The following is a 19,718-nucleotide window of genomic DNA, read 5'->3' as shown; positions in this document are numbered from 1 at the left end:
TTGAAAGAATTGATTCTTGTGGGACTCCACAAATGAGAGGTCTAGTGATGAGGTGTAATTTTCCATCACTGCTCTTTGGGAACTGTCCACAAGGAAGGACTTAAACCATTATATCACATTTCCCTGGTCCCCTTCAACTTCTCTAAGGCAGGACAGAAGTATCTAATGGTTGACAATATCAGAAGCTCCAGAGAGGTTCAGGAGGATGATAATGGAAGTCTACTCTCTATCCATTGACAGCAGGAGATAATGCATCAGTGCCACTAAAGCTGTTTGCATCCCACATCCTGGGCTGAATCCAGATTGCACTGGATTTAGGATACTAGCTTCAATAAGATAAGCGTATAATTGGCCTTTAGCTAGCTTCTCTATGTACTTGGTCAGGAACAGGAGATTGGATTCTGGCCAGTAGTTAGCTAGTACTGATATCCGAAGTGGGTTTCTTCAGTGTTGGTCAAGCTATTGTGTGTTCAGATGAGGAAGGAAAAATTTCTTCCCTGAATAAGGCATTGGCTATTTTCAGTCAGGAGTGACACCAGTTGCTCATGATGCCCTTTAACGAACCATGAAAGATGTGACAAACTGACAAAATCCTGCAACATTGTGGTCCAACCTTGTGGAATTAAGATGAACTTTACTGAATTAAGATAAACCTTACTGAGTTAGGTTTGATACCATTTGGAATCTATTTTATTAAATAGGCAATTGTGCACATAACTCTTCTAGGGCGAGGGGGATGCTAATGTAAAATTCCTCTTTTTATCTGAAGCCATCCCCTGAAGAGGTATCCATATACTAATTCAAATGGAATTTTCCAGACAAAGAAAGGATTTTTGGTTAAATCACCTGGTTTTAAATGGGCTTAGGTCCTTCTTTCTGATCCAGCAAATGGACGAGTCCTTGGTCAATGGAGGGCCCCAGTCCTTAGGGAAAGGTGGATGGACTTGGCCTCCTGAGGCCCTATAAGGTTAGGATCTTGTTCTGAGCTGAAACTGTGATGAACTTAAAAAGAACAGAAGTACTTGTGGCACCTTAGAGACTAAGGCCATGTCTACATCTAAAATTTTGCAGCGCTGGTTGTTACAGCTGTATTAGTACAGCTGTATAGGGCCAGCGCTGCAGAGTGGCCACACTTACAGCAACCAGCGCTGCAAGTGGTGTTAGATGTGGCCACACTGCAGCGCTGTTGGGCGGCTTCAAGGGGGGTTCGGGGAACGCGAGAGGAAACCGCGGCGAAGCTGGTCTCCTTCCCCGGTTTGCTCTCGCGTTCCCCGAATCCCGAGCAAGCAGGTCTCCTTCCCTGAGGTTTGCAGGGTGGTTCGGAGAACGCGAGAGCAAACCGCGGCGAAGCTGGTCTCCTTCCCCGGTTTGCTCTCGCGTTCCCCGAACAAGCAGGTCTCCTTCCCTGCGGTTTGCAGGGTGGTTCGGGGAATGCGAGAGCAAATCGCGGCGAAGCTGGTCTCCTTCCCCGGTTTGCTCTCTCGTTCCCCGAACCCCCGAGCAAGCAGGTCTCCTTCCCTGCGGTTTGCAGGGTGGTTCGGGGAACGCGAGAGCAAACCGGGGAAGGAGACCAGCTTCGCTGCGGTTTGCTCTCGCGTTCCCGGAACCACCCAGCAAACCTCAGGGAAGGAGACCTGCTTGCTCGGGGGTTCGGGGAACGAGAGAGCAAACCGGGAAAGGAGACCAGCTTCGCCGCGGTTTGCTCTCGCGTTCCCGGAACCACCCAGCATACCTCAGGGAAGGAGACCTGCTTGCTCGGGGTTCGGGGAACGCGAGAGCAAGCCGGGGAAGGAGACCAGCTTGATAACCAGAGGCTTCCTCAGGTATACTGGGATACCTGCTTATTCCACGGAGGTCAAGAAAAACGCTGGTAAGTGTCTATACTTGATTACCAGCGCCGGATCACCAGCGCTGGATCCTCTACACCCGAGACAGAACGGGAGTACGGCCAGCGCTGCAAACAGGGAGTTGCAGCGCTGGTGGTGCCCTGCAGATGTGTACACCTCCTAAGTTGCAGCGCTGTAACTCCCTCACCAGCGCTGCAACTTTCTGATGTAGACAAGCCCTAACAAATTTATTTCAGCATAAGCTTTCATGGGCTACAGTTCACTTCTTCGGATGCATAGAAGGGAACACACAGACAGAAGATATTTATACATACAGAGAACATGAAAAGGTGGAAGTAGCCATGCCAACTGTAAGAGTCCAATCAACTGAGATGAGTTATCATCAGCAGGAGAAAAAAAAAACCTTTGAAGTGATAATCGAGATGACCCATAGAAGGTGTGAGGAGAACTTAACATGGGGAAATAGATTCAGTTAGTGTAATGACCCAACCATTCCCAATCTCTGTTTAAACCTCAGTTAATTATATCTAATTTGCATATTAATTCAAGTTCAGTATGAACTTGAAACCACAAGGAAACCCTTTGGCTGGGGTACTGAAGGACTATTCCTGCCTGAGCCCATGTTAGGGTAGGTTCTTTTATTGTTTTTAATGTTTTCTCAGTAATGCTTTTTTACCTTAGGAATAAAATGGGCTTGCACAGCGGGAGCTGTATGGCAGCTGTGGGCAGTCACTCTGTTAACCCTCCCTCAAGAGAGAGCACGCAGGAGAGCTTAGGCATCCTGTCTCTGCTGGGAATAACACAGTGAAGACAGGGAACTCCGCAGCCTGGAAATACCCTGGTCAGAAGGGAGGGAGACACCCAAGAAAGGCAATAGCTGGGAAGCTGGAAGCTTGAGAGTGGGTACCTGGGCCGAACTACTGAGGGTTGACCAGACAAATGCAGTTGCCTGAACTGTGAAGGCATAGATTGGATTCACAGAGCTTGGGTCAAGACTTCTTCAGGGTTTCCAGTACTTCTTGAGAATTAAATATGCTGATCTCTGGGAATGCAGGTAACTTTTTTGTTGGTTAAATCACCAACAAAGGGGGAACAGATCCAGGCTGTTGGAAAGCCATCCCAAACGTGTGATATTTTCAGTGATGTAGAGGGGAGTGCCTCTGTCCTTTAACTTGCTTGGGAATTTGGTGGAGTCCATAGGTCTTTGTGGTTGAATCGGGATTAGAGGTCTTTCTTGTTCCCTGGGAGCTGGGAGAGCTCTGATGCCTTCTTAATGAGCTGATGGTCTGCACAAGGTGTCAATGAGCTTTGGCTCTGGTTTCTGTTGTCAGATGAATGAATTGGAATGAAGATGCCTTATCTGAGGCACCTCTGTTAGATTTGAGGTGTGAAGAATAGATAAATGTAGCACCACTTCCACCTTCTGCTGTCTGGGTCTGTGATGGGCTGAGTGTGTGTGGGGGCAGGCGCATGAGATAGGCCAGCATAGGGCTCAGAGCATCATCCTGCCAGAGTCTCAGTGTCTACGCAGCATTTTGGAGTGAACCTTCCAGCCCAAGTCGACAGACTCAGGCTAGTAGGCTTCACACTAGCAGTCTAAAAATAACTGTATAGACAACCAAAGAAAAGATAATCCCCATCTTATAATAAAAACCATGATTTCAGAATGCTCTTCTTCAAACATCCATGGAATTACTGACACAATTAGTTGACACCTAACGTCTCAAAACTGACCATACAGATCCCTGCAGCAGTTAATGACCTGATTGTGTCTGTGACACACATGATATGATTTAGCTACAGCCAGATGATGATCAGCCTGGCCTCTGCCCCAGATGTTTTTCCAAAATCTAACTTTATAGTAGACTCGTCCAGGGATGTGGTCACCAATCCTTCTAATTTTACTTTTTCACTGTGTATGGAATGATTGACTGTCCAAACCCAAGTTTATTCCCAAGAGCTCAGTCACACACAGTAGAGAACCTATAATTTTTCATTCTTTGCATTTTCCCCTCCCTCCAATTTTTTTTGGGAGGGGTGAATCCAGAGAGTGGAAGAGTGAAAGGGAAGCTCAGAGGGAAAGGAATGGTGAAAACCCTATCATTTTCCATTTGGATTAGCCAGATTTCTTAGTCACTGTCTTGGGAAAATGAGATCCCTCTTGGCATGTGGTCTGTCTGTCCTTGGTGAAGATTCGGCTGGGGTGGCGTACATCATGCAGCAAGATCACTTTCTCAGTTTTACGTCAGTTTTGCACCATAACTGTTGTTTTCTTGCGAGCAGATTGTTAGAGAATGAAAAGAAGAGCAGGCTGAGCCAGAGGCAGATGGAGTAAATGGGCTTCTTTATTGCAGTACTTGTTCCCTTCAACCTAATTGTCGAGTAAGCACTGAATTAATTCCATCACGCTCTTTTATCCAAGTTCGTATGGAAATACCCACATTTACTACAATGCCCCCCAAACCCTTATTTAGTAATATGAATACCCATACACTTAATATAATTATCCCCACCCCTATTTACTGTTTACAGCATTAAGCATATTTTACAGACATTTTTACCTTGAAGATATATTTCTTTGCAGTAATTGCAGCCACAGTTTCCATTAATGAGCAGTTCACAGGGAAGGGAAGAGGGATCCATGACCCAGAGCTCGTTTATGTAGCTGGGAAAGGAAGGAAGGAAGAGATAACACTTCTTTACACAAAGGGTATTCTTTAGACACCCACATTCCTTATGCAGCTGCAACGCTTATCGATCCTTAACAAGCAGAAGGGAAGGGAGAAGGATAGCACTTTATCTATCAAGCAAAGAGACAGTGCCTGCCCGTGCATTCCTCCCTAATACCATGCTAGTGGTTACCCAGGTCTTTACTTAACCCTTACATATCCCAACACAGATGTCTTTCCCTATCTGACCTACAGACATAATTTGCCCAGTCCAAACTCACCTTGCATCCATCCTGGGGATTTCACTTTATTAATAGGAAATTTTAAAAAAGATGATAAAGATCAACTCAGTTCTTTTCCCCACAGTCAGCTGTTGCACCCTCATGACTGCTCACCTCCCTTATGTTTATACAGGGTAACAAGTCATCAGTGTCAGGGCCCACTTAACCCTTTCCCTACAGGTTCAACACCTGCTAACAGGGTGGGATGTTTTAAACACATTCATGTAGCTGATTTGTTTTTTCCTATTTCATTTTCTTTTGCTTTGTGAAAAGGATAATAGTTTAATTTGTCCCTGAGGAAGGAAGGTGGGTCAGCAAAGCTAGAATTATGTGTTTTAAGTGTATTTTTAGTGTGTGTTTTTAACCCATCTAATACGCAAGCACAATGGCATTCAGCATGGATGTAATCGGAGGCCTTCAATACACAGAGGAAGTTTTCTCTTAGCTTATGCCCTGGGAAATTCTCATAAGAATTAAAATAGTTCTCAGGCATTAAGGGAAGAAAAGGTTTGGTGAGTCTGCCTTAAGGAACTGGAGGGGAAGGAAGGGTGGAACCTTGGCACTTTTCTTCCTCAGAAGTGGCAACAGGGTGGGAGGGGGCTGAGTGTCATGCACTGATCTGTGAGGGGAGAAGGGGGTCTCAGATGCTTCCCCCAAAATCAGACTCCAGGCACCCTCACAATGGTCTGCCTATATCAGTAACCCACTTGTCAATTTGTCTGTTTTGGTTAGGTGAAAGGGGGTGGCTCAGGTATGCATATCAAAGTACCCAATACTGCAATACTATGCAATTGGAAATAGTTTTTAAGTGGTTACAGTCTACATGCAGTCATCAGTCACATTTAGGATGCTGACAGCAAGTTCTTAAACATTAAAACTGCATACTTAGTAATAAATACACACATACATGGACATCCAACTTTGTTATCTCAGGCAGACAACTCATATGTCCTATTGATTCCTTATACTATAGTCCTCATGCTTATTTCTCTTCCATCTTCTTCCCCTGTATTCTGTCATGGCTACTTCTTAACGATTGCTGCCATGGCTCCTTCCTTTTTAAGTGATTTCAGCCCTCTTCTGATCTTCCTTCTTCCTCTCCTGCTTTTTCACTTGCTCTTCTCTTAAGTGACTCAAGTTTGTCAGTCCTCTGCCTTATATATAGAGTTTGGCCTATTCTGATTGGTTATTTCCTCAATCCTTATTATTAGCATACCCTCCACCAATCATCTTTAAGCCTTCCCTGATTGGTCTGTTCTTGTGAACCAGTCACAGTCACTGAATTCATCTCTCAATCAAAGCTTGATCTGATTGAAAACCTGTGCCATGCTCAATTGAACCTTCCCTTCAGGTTTTGGAGTAACCTTTATTTCATCTTAGCCTGCCTGATTCTTATAGGCTGAATTATTCCAAAACCACCATCTTGTTATCCCTAGCTGTAACTACTTGAAACTGTCTTTATTAATTATTACATCCTTATAATTATAAACAATTACACATTTATATGCATTGTAACATTAGGATTCACTGTCACCACTCCATTTTTACTAATTTAAATAAGTTTAATTTTGATCTTTCCCTTGTTTCAGCTCATGGTGGCAGGGCAATGTTTATAATGCTGTATTCCTGACATAGAATACAGCAGCTGAAAAATCGCTTGTATAGGAGGGGGAATACTGATTGTAGTTTACCTGGAAGATATTGATCATGGAGCTTCCCCTGGTGTGTCATGACTACCTCTTGCAGGTGTCTAGCTACCAACGTGCCAGGGTGACTCCTTTATCCTAATAGGGAAGCTACAGTGCTACTCTAGTAGAGGTCGCAGGATGACATGGAGGGTCATTTTGTATTAATAAGTGAAGAAAAGGGCTAAGTAAAAATAAATCTTTAAAAAAAATCTCACTAAATACCCTAGTTGATTATTAGTATAGTGTAGTTATATTAAACACTTTATTGTTGCATTTGAATAGGACAAATGTAATAGAAGTGAGCTTCTTGTTTCATACCAAAAAATCAATGTTTTTTCTATTTATTACTCTGTTTAATATGAAAGATTATAGAACATGAGCCATGTGATTGTGTAATTTGATATTCCCAGTTACATTATTGTGGTTCTGAAAGGTGTGTACGTATTTACTCCAAATAAAGAATCCTCTACATGGGGAAAGGACATCAGTATTCAGTGAGTAAAAGCTGTTGATACTGGAAACCATCCCAAAACAATGTCTTTCATGATGTAAAGTTCATAGAAAAGGTTCTGAATTTGAGACTAGAAGGAGGGATGGGTGGAGAGAACATAGTGTGCCTAAAGAAACATGTTTTACACAGTTGAAGAGTTATGAACCATAGTGCATAGATTAAACCACATATCCTAGTTTCTAACACCTCTTAATAATTACCATATACAATATAAGACTGTTTCAGAAACAGCAAAATCCTATTCCACTCTGTGGGCCTGAGCCTCATCTCATGTACGCTGGTGTAAATCTGGAGGACCACCAGAGATTAGCTGATATGATGCTGAACACAAATTCTCATGAGATGAGAATTGAGTGTTTGTACTTCAGACTGTGATCTTATATCTACTTCAGCTTAGGGGTAAAGCTTAGGCTTAAAATGGCAAGAATGACTAAAGTTCTAAAGAAAATCTCTCTTGGGAACGGAATATTTTCATTTGCTTATGTGCAGACTAGAGATGACTACAATATACATATAATATTGATAAGCTTGTTGAACGTCATTCAAGGAAAACACTTACTCTATGCTTCTTCAGTAAACAAAAGATTTTTTAAAAATAGAAGAGACAAAAGCAATGAATAATTATATAGATAAGGAATGCAAAGGCGACTTTGGTACATTTTCCATGTAATGCATTTTCACTTAGTTTCTGATTTGTGCATCTGTAGAATAAAATAATAATTAGCTCGGGGTTTGTGCTTGGAGTCCTGCATTTTGAAAGATGTTTTCAAAACAGAAACTTTTCCTGAATGTGATGATAAGATCTCATATTTATTTGGAAAGACTCTGCAAGTCAGGCATTCAACCAAAACTGCCATGGCCTGTTATTAAGCAATATAGTTGGAGAAGAGCTTGACCAGCTGTGTGGAACATTTTATAAAGATAAAAATAGTCATTTTGTCTGGTCCTTTTCCCTGGCAAAGGTGCATAATACAGAGCAGTATGACATTCACTGGGCATGCCATTCAAGTGCACATTATCAACTGTAAGAAAGATTATTGCTTGTGGCAAACTTGAGTCTGCAATCTTAGGCCACTGGGGCCTGTTCCTGTGAGATGCTGGGTACCTACAACTCCCATGGACTCTGCTGGGAATTGAGGGTGCTGCTCCAAAGCTTGCAGGATCAGCTGTAAAAGTGTATCTGTGATGGTTAGCAAAGTGAATTGGTAATACTGCTTTGAGGTGAAAACATGCTAATGAAAATGAGCATATGTTTCCCAGAGTACATTGGTGTGTACAGCAGAATCTCAGAGTTTCGGACACTTCGGGAATGGGAGTTTTCCGTAACTCTGAAATGTCTTTAACCCTGAACAAGATGTTACGGACTTCAGCCACTGAGGGGGGTTGGGGCTGCAGCCATGTGGGGGAGGGATGTCAGGGCTCCAAGCCAGAGCATGGAGTCAGTGCTTCTGACCCTCGGGAGCACCAGGGATCTGGGCTTTAGATCTAGGAAGCATGCTGCGGCTCAGAATTTCAGACCCGCAACTCCATTCCTGGCTTCTGTACCATGGGGAGCACCAGGGCTTGGGCTTCCCACAGCTCCAATCCCGGTTTCAGCTTTGGGGGGAGCATGCTGGGGCATTCCCTATGGGAGGACCGCTGGAACTGAAACTGGCACTCCCCTCATAGCTAAAGCCCCAAGCCTCGGCACCCAACATGGGGGTGAAGCCCTCAGCCTTGGTGCTTCTTCTTCGAGTGATTGCTCATATCCATTCCAGTTAGGTGTGTGCGCCGCGCGTGCACATTCATCGGAAAACTTTTACCCTAGCAACGCAGTGGGCCGGCAGGTCACCCCCTAGAGTGGCGCCATCATGGTGCTCGATATATACCCCTGCTGGCCCACCCGCTCCTCAGTTCCTTCTTACCGCCTGTGTCGGTCGTTGGAACAGTGGAGCGCGGCTTAGCTGACCTCCACTTCCCTAGCAACTCATAGTTCTCGTATATAGTTATGCAGTTATAATCCTTTTTTATATATATTTGTATAGTTATACATTTTTTCTTTGCTAACATAGTTAGTTTAGTAATAGTTAGCGGGGTTCAGGAAGTAGCCCCTTTCCTGCACCCGGTGCCGGAGCCCATGCCCGGCTCACCGGGTTTTAAAATGGGCTCGGCTTGCCAGAAGCCCATGCCGAAACATGACTCCTGTTTGAAGTGCCTCAGGGAATCACACTTGACAGCTAAGTGCCCCATTTGCAAGGCTTTTAAGCCGAGAACAAAAAGGAGTGGGACTTTCACTTACCCCTCCACCTTTTGGCACCGAGCGATGATCAAGCGGCTGGCAGAAGCGCCTCCTCAGCACCGGACCCCGCCGGTACTGCCAAGGCCTTTCGGCACCAGCCGTCGCCGGCACCGAAGTCGACTCGGCACCGCTCCCTTTCTCCGAGGTCGAGAAAGCCTACAATTCCTGCTGGTGCCTGACAGCTCCCCAGCACGCGCCGTGGTTGAGCCCTCTGCTCCTGCTGCTTCCGTGCCACCTGCATCGCAGCCAGAGAGCTCGTCTAAGTCGGATTGTCCGGCACCGACACCTGCAGAGGCACCGATGACATCGGCACCGTCGATTCCAATCCCCCAGGGCCATTGAATCCAGTGCCTGACAGCTCCCCGGCACGCGCCATGGTAGAGCTTACTGCTCCCGCTGCTTCTGTGCCAACTGCACCACAGCCAGAGAGCTCGTCTAAGTCGGATCGCCCAGCACCGACACCTGCTGAGGCACCGACGACGTCGGCACCGTCGATCCCGGTCCCACAAGGGCCGTCAAATCCGGTGCCTGACGGCTCCCCGACACGCTCTGTGGTTGAGCTTACTGCTCCTGCTGCTTCCGTGCCAACTGCACCGCAGCCAGAGAGCTCGTCTAAGTCGGATCGCCCGGCACCGACACCTACCGAAGCTCTGACGACCTCAGTACCGTCGACCCCGGTCCCGCGAGGTCCGTCGAATCCGGTGCCTGACAGCTCCCCAGTATGCACTGTGGTTGAGCCTGCTGTTCCCTTCATGCCAGAGACATTACCAACGGCGAGGGATCTCATTGCCATGACAGAGTCGATGCTGCCTGACCCCGGCACCGCCAGTGTGGGTAATACAGTCTCTTCATATGACCGTCCTCTGTCAGCACAGCAGAGCAGCACCGTTCATGATCACGGTCCCGCAGACGCTCCAGGTCCCGTCGGCACACCCGACACCACTTGCAGTCCCGGTGCTGTTTTCCTCATCGGTACTGCTCGCACTCGCCGCACTGGTCAGTATCCCGTTCACCGACCCGCTACTATCGGCACCGTTCCGACTCCCGGCACCGCAACAGGTTCCGTGACTCCCGTAACCTCTCCCCGAGCCTCGAGATCTCGGTCGACCTCCTGGCACCCTTCTGGTTGCAGGTCTGAATCTCGTTCCAGGTACTGGTACGCCTCCCGGTGCCAGTCCCCAGTGCCGAGTTGGGCAAGGTCCGATAGAGTCAGAGACTCTGCCCTTGCTTTTTTTTTTAGTACCTCCATGGCCATCCAGACATGTATCCGTGTCATCCCACATGCGCAGATCTTATGCTCAGGACCACGATTCTGATACGCCCCCCGACAACCTGAGGCGGAAGAGGTCCTAGAGGTAGAGGACCCGGTATGGTGCCCTCTAAGGGGTACGACTACTCGTCTGTCCGCTCTCCTATCTGCTCACTAGTCTTTCAGTCTGTTAAGGAGAGGTATTGGCATGGCCAGCTGGCACCAGCCCCGAAACCGAAGGAGGCTTGGCGAATGAACCTACTTGGCCGCCAGGTGTACTCTGCAGAGGCCCTGCAGCTCTGGGTAGCAAAGCTACAAGCCTTGCTTAGCTGCTATAATTATAGCACCTGGGTGAAGGTAGTTTAGTTTATGGAGTTTCTCCCTCAAAACTCCCGCCAAGAGTTCGCTGCCGTCTTGGAGGACGGGGGAAAAAGGTACCCAGAGCGTCCCTCCAGGCCTCGTTGGACGCAGCAGACTCAGCAGCCAGGACTCTGGCCTTTGGTGTCACCATGAGGTGCATCTCATGGCTTCAGGTTTCAAACCTCCGGCCGGAGCTGCAGTATGCCATTCAGGACTTACCCTTTGTTGGTAAAGGCCTCTTCGCGGCAAAGACAGCCCCAGGCTGCGAAGCCTGATGGACAATAGAGTCCTAATGCGCTCTCTCAGCATGCATATGCCAGCGACCAAACGCAGGCCTTTCTGTCCCCAGCCGCCATACTCTGTGCCTAGCCAGAGACAGGACTTTGGCAAACGGCGAGGCCAAGGTGGTCGCAGACAAACGTCAGGACCCCTAAAGAGCCAAGGTCAAGGTCCCTCACAATTACCACTGGGACCAAAGACGAACCTTCCAAGGTGCGCCAGAGGGCGGTGTACCAGTCACAGGCCGGGATCCCAATCCCGCTTTCTCCTGGCGTGACCCCAGTTAATTTCAGATCGCTGGGTCCTGCGCACGGTGGAGCATGGGTACCACCTCTAATTTGTTCCAACCCTGTCCCCCTTCAGGGACCCCTCTCACGAGCAATTCCTCGTACAAGAGGTGCAGATGCCGACGGACGAAAGGGGCAAGGGGGTTTACTCCCGTTATGCCCTAGTCCCCCACTCGAACGGAGGTCTCAGACCTTCCTAATCCTGCGCGGACTCAACCAGTTTAGGATAAGGTTGAAGTTCCGCATGGTATCCCTGGGAACCATTATCCTATCCTTGCCTCCTGGGGACTGCTATGCCGCCCTCGATATGAAGGACGCGTACTTTCACAACGCCATCTTCCCTCCGCACAGGAGATACCTCCGCTTTCTAGCCAACTGTCAGTACTTCTGGTTTACGGTCCTACTGTTTGGCCTTTCTGCAGCCCCACAGGTATTGACCAAGTATATGGCCATAGTCGCCGCCTACCTTCGCTGATGTCGGATATGCGTTTTTCCATATCTGGACGATTCGCTTATTCGAGGAGACTCTGAGACACAAACCACTCAGCACGTGGGCATCGTCACGGTCTTATTCACAGGTCTAGGCCTGATGATTACTGTAGAGCAATCCACTCTGGTTCCCACGCAGAGGTTGGACTTTCTAGGGGCTATCCTGGTCTCTGACCTAGCCGGAGCCTGCTTATCACAGCCACAGTTTTAGGCGATGGCAACAATCATCCGAGGTCTGCAGACTTTCCCAACGATCTCGGCTCGCACTTGTCTCAGTCTCCTGGGTCCATGGCTGCCCGCAAGTTTGTAACCAAACACGCAAAGCTCCACCTCCATCTTCTCCAAGTCCGGCTCACCTCGGCGTACCGCCCGGACAGGGAGCCAATGGTCATGGTAGTCACCGTTCCCTCGAGCACCTTAGGCTCCCTAGAGTGGTGGCTAACTCCCTCCCTGGTGTGGGCAGGGTTCCATCCGCCCCAGCCCTCACTGCCCCTGACGACGGACGCATCATCTCTCTGCTCGAGTGCTCATGGTCACCTCCGAGCTTAAGGCCTTTGGTCTTCTCGGGAGCTGGCATTCCACATCAATGCCCCAAAAATGAGAGTAGTCTGCCTGGCATGCCAGGGGTTCCAGCGGCAGCTGCGAGGCCGTGGTATCTTGGTGTTTACAGCCAACACAACGGCCATGTGCTTCATAAATAACCAGGGAGGGACATGGTCCTCCCCCCTTTTGTCAGGAGGCCATCCATTTCTGGGACTTTTGCATGGCCCACTCGATGGAGCTGGTGACATCCTTTCTCCCAGGTGTTCGGAACGCCTTGGCGCTTTGACTCAGCAGGTCTTTCCTGTCTTACGAGTGGTCACTCTGCCCCATGTGAGGCGTTCTGCTTTCCAGAAGTGGAGATTTTTCCTCACATAGACCTGTTCGCTCACCGCGAGAGCAGAAAATGCCAGATGTTCTGCTCCTTCCAAGGTCTCTCCTCGGGATCAATCTTGGACGCATTCCTGATGCCGTGGAAAGGCCAACTCCTTTATGCCTTCCCACTGTTCCCATTGGTTCATTAGGTCCTACTCAAACTCCGCAGGGGCAGAGCGCACATCATCATGATCACTCCAGCGTGGTCCAGGCAGCACTGATATACCACGTTGCTCGGCCTGTCAATAACCAACCCAATTACCCTGCCACCCCACCCAGACCTCATCACTCAGGGCCATGACAGGCTTCGTCACCCGGACCTGCAGCCTCTTCGCCTCACGGTGTGGCTGCTGCGTAACTGAGCCGGGCTGGCAGGAAGCCTTCCACCTGGTCAACGTACCTGGCCGAGTGGAAGCATTTCTTCTACAGGTGCAATACGCTCGATCTTGCTCCTACTGAGGTCTCGATCCCCTCTATTTGGCCTGCCTCTGGCCTTCAGCGGCAGGACCTGGTGGTATCATCGCTGAGGGTACACTTGGCAGCCGTCTCTTCCTTCCAGCCAGGCTAAGGTGGACGTTCCGTGTTCTCACACTCTATGGGTTCGAGATCCCTCAAGGGCTTGGAGCACTTGCACCCTCGGGTGCACCGCCCAGCCCCAACCTGGGACCTCAACCTAGTTTTAACCAGACTTATGTCTCCCCCATTCGAGCCGTTCGCGACCGGCCCTCTGCTATACCTGTCTTGGACGACAACTTTCCTCGTAGCTGTTACATCGGCCAGACGAGTCTCCGAGCTCAGAGCTCTTACGGTGGTTCCGCCGTACACTAGGTTTCACAAAGACAAGGTGCAGTTATGACCACACCCGGCTTTCCTCCCTAAGTTGGTTTCGGCCTTTCATGTTACCCACAGCTCAACGCAATGGGCGCAACAGTCGCACTCCCTGGACATCTGTGCTCGCATTTATATTGCACTGACAGAACCATTTTGTAAGGTGCCCCAGCTCTGTCACGGTAGCAGACCAAAGGGAAGGCTTGCTTGTTTTCCTCTCAGAGGATCTCATCTTGGGTGATGGCGTACATCCGCACTTGTTATGATTTGGCTCATATTTCCCCAAGCCACATCACCGTGCATTCTACCGGGGCTCAGGCTTCATCTGTCGCCTTGCTGGCTCGTGTTCCTACCCACGAGATCTGTCGCGCAGCTCCATTGGTCCTCGGTCCATACCTTTGCTTCGCAGTATGCCCTGGTTCAACAGTCAAGAGATGCTGTAGCCTCTGGCTCAGCAGTTTTCATTCTGCCACATTTCACTCCGCCCCCACCGCCTACGTAAGGCTTGGGATTCACCTAACTGGAATGGATATGAGCAATCACTCGAAGAAGAAAAGACGGTTACTTACCTTTGTAACTGTTGTTCTTCAAGATGTGTTGCTCATATCCATTCCACACCCGCCCTCCTTCCCCACTGTCGGAGTAGCCGGCAAGAAGGAACTGAGGAGCGGGTGGGCCGGCAGGGGTATATATTGAGCACCATGACGGCGCCACTCTAGGGGGCGACCTGCCGGCCCACTGAGTTGCTAGGGTAAAAGTTTTCCGACGAATGTGCACGCGCGGCGCACACACCTAACTGGAATGGATATGAGCAACACATCTTGAAGAACAACAGTTACAAAGGTGAGTAACCGTCTTTTCTGAAGGCCAGAAGCCCTGACCGCTACCCCCTGCCCAGAACCCTGACCCCACTCACCCAGTGGCTGCAGCCCTAAACCCCATCTCCCCCAGCTGAAGCCCTGAGTCCCAGGGCTAAAATCCCTGAGGCAGTAAAGTATTTGCTCTGTATGTGTGGTTTCATAGAGTGTCCGGTTGACTGGTAAGTCCATAACTCTTGTGTTCATATCTTTGAGGTTCTGCTGTATGTGTAAGAGAGAATGGAGACAAAGTTTAATTAGATGCATTTGCCCTGAAAAATTCTCATACTTTTAATCAAATGTTGGTGAAGAACAAGTACATTTTCATCTAGCACTATAATGTGCACTGAAACAGCACATGTTGTTCAATTTAAGAACACTTTCACTGCAGATTTGACAAAATGCAAAGAAGGTACCAATGTGAGATTTCTAAAGATAGCTACAGCACTCGACCCAAGGTTTAAGAATCTGAAGTGCCTTCCAAAATCTGAAATGGAGGAGGTGTGACACATTCTGTCAGAAGTCTTAAAAGAGCAATACTCTGATGCAAAAACTACAGAACCTCAACCACCAAAAAAGAAAATCAACCTTCTGCTGGTGGCATCTGACTCTGATGATGAAAATGAACATACATCAGTCCGCACTGCTTTGGATCGTTATTGAGCACAACCTGTCATCAGCATGGACGCATGTCCCCTGGAATGGTGGTTGACGCATGACTGGATGTATGAATCTTTGGGGCACCTGGTACATAAATATCTTGTGACGCCGGCTACAACAATGTCATGCAAACGACTGTTCTCACTTTCAGGTGACACTAAATAACAAGCAGGCAGCATTATCTCCCATAAACGTAAACAAACTTGTTTGTCTGAGCGAGTGGCTGAACAAGAAGTAGGACTGAGTGGGCATGTAGGCTCTAAAGTTTTCCATTGTTTTATTTTTGAATGGAGTTTTTTATACATAATTCTACATTTGTAAGTTGCACTTTCATAATAAAGAGATTACACTACAGTACTTGCATGAGGTGAATTGAAAAAAATACCATTTGTTTTGTTTATCTTTATTACAGTGCAAATATTTTTAATCAAAAATAATAATGTAAAGTGAGCACTGTGCACTTTGTGTTCTGTTGTAATTGAAATCAATATATTTGAAAATGTTGAAAACATCCAAAAATATTTATGTAAATGGTATTCTGTTATTGTTTAACAGTGTGATTATAACTGATTAATTGTGATTATTTTTTATCTCACCATTTATCACAATTAATTTGTGACAAAACGCAAATTTTGGGTTTTGACAAAACGCAAATTTTGGGTTTGGCCTTGACAGCCCTAGAAATAATGAAATCTGCTAGAAATAGATGTGCACTACATCAAGACTGCCTTGCACATTTTTTTGTTCAGTGGTATCTTCCTTATGTGGATTAAACTGCCAATGTAGCTTGTTATCATAAACTTTTGTAGTTTCACAGTTGATCAAAGATTTGATTTAAAAAATGGGAAAACTTGCTGGGAAAACTCTGAAGCAAACTTAATTCTGTACACTTAATATTTGTGCTCTGCAGTATATAACTAATAGAATCAAGCCATTGCAATACCCCGATTCATAGCAGTTTTCAATCCTACAGCGCTAATAAACTACAGTATGACTCTACACATAGAGAGAGGTTTTAAAAATCATTGTTGATGAGGTGTTGCAGTTGATCATTTACTGTACTTTTACCTAGCATTGTCATGTTTGTTTTGCTTAGGATTTCATTCAGAGGATGGTCCAATGATTAGCCTAGAACTTGGGAACCTAGCTTCTTGGCCCTGCTCTCCTACAAACTTTCTGTGTGAACTCGAGCAAGTTACTTAGCCTTTTTGTGCCTCAGTTCCCCTTTATAAAATGGAAAGATTGTGAAGTTCTCCGATATTAAGATAATGAAGGCCTTATAAGTACAATAGATAGATAGATTCATTCTGAAATTTTTGTGGGCAGAAATACATGAGGTGAAATTTCCCAATCTTTGCTGCAGGACAGTAAAGTTTAGGTTTTTCCTTCACAGATCATAACTGAAAAGCAAATTTTCTCGATAGTTTTAGCAAGAAAAATGTTATGGAGGGAGATTTTATAATGGGCATCAATTGATTTGTGAGCAGCTGCAGAACTGAATAGCCTTGTCACTCTGAGCTGAAGATGTGGCAGGCAGTGTACTGAATTAAATTGCTAATTCTTTTATCTGCATTAGTCAAAAGATATTGCTGTTCAGTTAAGACTAGCCTGTTATATTGTAATAATAGTATCATTCATTCTTACAGTAAAGTGCAATATAATACCAAAACTAGACCACATAGAGAGAGTTTTAGCCACCACTTCTCTTTCTGTCTTCTTCCCTAAAAAACGTGTAATCTTACACGTTGTGTATTTTTGTCAATAGCCAGACGTTTAGCCATGTACCAGGAAGCTGATTCCGAGGAGGAAGAAACAGCAGCTAAAGGAGGAACATTATCCCAGCGGAACAGTGTCAGCAGTCATCAGAGCATTAAGGTTGTCCACAGAAGCCTGAGTATGAAATCCCACCGACGCACCGGCAGCAGGGCTGAAGCAAAAAGAGCAAGCATTCTCTCAAAGCACACTGCATTCAGTAGCCCCATGGTCAGTTGTGAGTAACAAATGTGCTTTGTTTGTATCTTTTGTATCAATTTCTTTAAAGAGAAAAGACGAAGAAATCTGTACTTTTCATAGCTTTCATCTTCTTGGCTTTTTCCTTTTCATCACTTTTTTTTGTTAAAACAACCAAGTATGTAGAGATCTTATATAAAGAGTCATCGCCCGAGTTCAGAAAGATAAACTCAAGCCTTTGTTTTGGGTATTCCTTGATTTTCAAGAACAACGTGTTTCATCCCTTTGTTTACAGTTATTGATGTTAGATTAAGGATTAGAAACAAGGGTTCTAATTGGTCTATGTCTGCTATTTTAGCTTTTGGGAAGCAGTGATTTACAAATGCATGAATAGTAAGTACTGGATTGGGAACTGTGCTATTAATATATTCAGATTCACCCTGTAATTGCAAATGTAGGTCATTCCACAGTTTCAAGTGTAAATGGTTCAAGATTATCATTAAATAGAGCAAGTTACATTAAAAAGAAAAACAAAGAAAAACTTCCTGCATATGCAGAAAAGTTAAGTGGAACAATGTTCTCATAATTTTTCCATGACTAATTTCTACATGTCTTTTTAAGTGTCATGTGTATGGTTTTCCTCCTGCAAATTGCTATCTCGTTAATATTGCATAGCCAGATTGTTTTACTCTGTTACAGTGTTTTTACATGGAAGCCAATGCAATTTTGCCAAAGTTAAATTGCTTGAATGGAGAGAAGAATTAGGTCCTGTATACTTTGAGAGCTTTCGTGAGCTACAGCTCACTTCTTCGGATGCATAGAATGGAACACACAGACAGGAGATATTCATACATAGAGAGAACATGAAAAGGTGGAAGTATGCATACCAACAGGAAGAGTCTAATCAATTGAGATGAGCTATCGTCAGCAGGAGAAAAAAAACTTTTGAAGTGATAATTAAGATGACCCATAGAAGGTGTGAGGAGAACTTAACATGGGGAAATAGATTCAATTAGTGTAATGACCCAACCATTCCCAGTCTCTGTTTAGGCCTGAGTTAATTGTATCTAATTTGCATATTAATTCGAGTTCAGCAGTCTCTCTTTGGAGACTGGATAGGCCCAACAAAGAAAATAACTGAATGCCACTAGCCATCACCTACAGCCCCCAACTAAAACCTCTCCAGCACATCATCAAAGATCTACAACCTATCCTTAAAGATCTCCTCACAGATCTTGGGAGACAGGCCAGTCCTCGCTAATAGACAGCCTCCCAACCTGAAGTAAATACTCACCAGCAACTGCACACCATACAACATAAACACTAACCCAGGAACCTATCCTTGCAACAATGCCCAATGCCAGCTCTGTCCACATATCTATTCAAGTGACACCATCATAGGACCTAATCACATCAGCCATGCCATCAGGGTCTCGTTCACCTGCACATCTACCAACGTGATATATGCCATCATGTGCCAGCAATGCGCCTCTGCCATGTACATTGGCAAACCAGACAGTTTCCACACAAAAGAATAAATGGACACAAATCTGACATCAGGAATCATAACATTCAAAAACCAGAGGGAGAACACTTCAACCTCTCTAACCACTCAGTGACAGACTTGAAGATGGCAATTTTGCACCAAAAAAACTTCAAAAACAGACTCCAAAGACAGACTGCTGAATTCAAATTAATATGCAAATTAGATACAATTAACTCAGGCCTAAACAGTGACTGGGAATGGTTGGGTCATTACACTAATTGAATCTATTTCCCTATGTTAAGTTCTCCTCACACCTTCTAGGGGTCATCTTAATTATCACTTCAAAAGTTTTTTTTCTCCTGCTGACGATAGCTCATCTCAATTGATTAGACTCTTCCTGTTGGTATGCATCCTTCCACCTTTTCATGTTCTCTGTATGTATAACTATGTCCTGCCTGTGTGTTCCATTCTATGCATCCGAAGAAGTGAGCTGTAGCTCATGAAAGCTCATGCTGAAATAAATTTGTTAGTCTCTAAGGTGTCACAAGTACTCCCGTTCTTTTTGCGGATACAGACTACCACGGCTGCTACTCTGAAACCTATACTTTTTGAGAGTCTCCCCTAATTCCAACTCTTGATGTTCAGTCAGCAATGAAGCTGCATTAGTGCAAACCCCAAGTGTAGAAAAGGAAAGCTGCAATTTGCACTGATGGAGCTAACCTCAGGTTTAATCAAAGGTAAGCTCTATTTGCACAGCGTTCAGCTTGTTGTTTTGACACATGAGGTTTGTACTGGTGCAGCTATCTCACTAGTTGTGCAACAGCTGATGAAACTGGAGTATATTCCCAATAAAGACAATGCTTTAGGGCTCATATCTTTATGGAGCACGCTTTGTATCTTTTCTGTAACCAGCATTATGCCTTCTTAGGAAATGGATATCTCTGCTCTGAAAGGAATGTAATAGCTGTTTAATCACAGTGGAAAACATGCCACATTTTGATTTCAGTGGCATATGAGCTTCTCTCAAGTTCAAAGTGGTTAAAATATAGGGGAGGTAAACAATTTCTTAGTAGTGCAAAATGGG

General features: G+C 46.0%; 1 protein-coding gene across 1 annotated transcript in view; it reads left to right on the top strand.

The window, feature by feature from the left end:
- The window catches only part of ATP10A (ATPase phospholipid transporting 10A (putative)), a 159,661-nt gene that overhangs the window by 104,866 nt on the left and 35,077 nt on the right, over nucleotides 1-19,718 (top strand). Inside the window, exon 8 of the mRNA XM_030571040.1 lies at nucleotides 16,964-17,181. Within this exon, the coding sequence (XP_030426900.1) occupies nucleotides 16,964-17,181 (218 nt within the window). The remainder of the gene's footprint in view (nucleotides 1-16,963; nucleotides 17,182-19,718) is intronic.

The sequence above is a fragment of the Gopherus evgoodei genome, chromosome 1, assembly GCF_007399415.2.
Source record: "Gopherus evgoodei ecotype Sinaloan lineage chromosome 1, rGopEvg1_v1.p, whole genome shotgun sequence".
In the NCBI taxonomy this organism is placed as follows: Eukaryota; Metazoa; Chordata; order Testudines; family Testudinidae; genus Gopherus; species Gopherus evgoodei.
The sequence above is the reverse complement of the archived record's forward strand: the minus strand, read 5'-3'. Positions and strand labels throughout refer to the sequence as shown.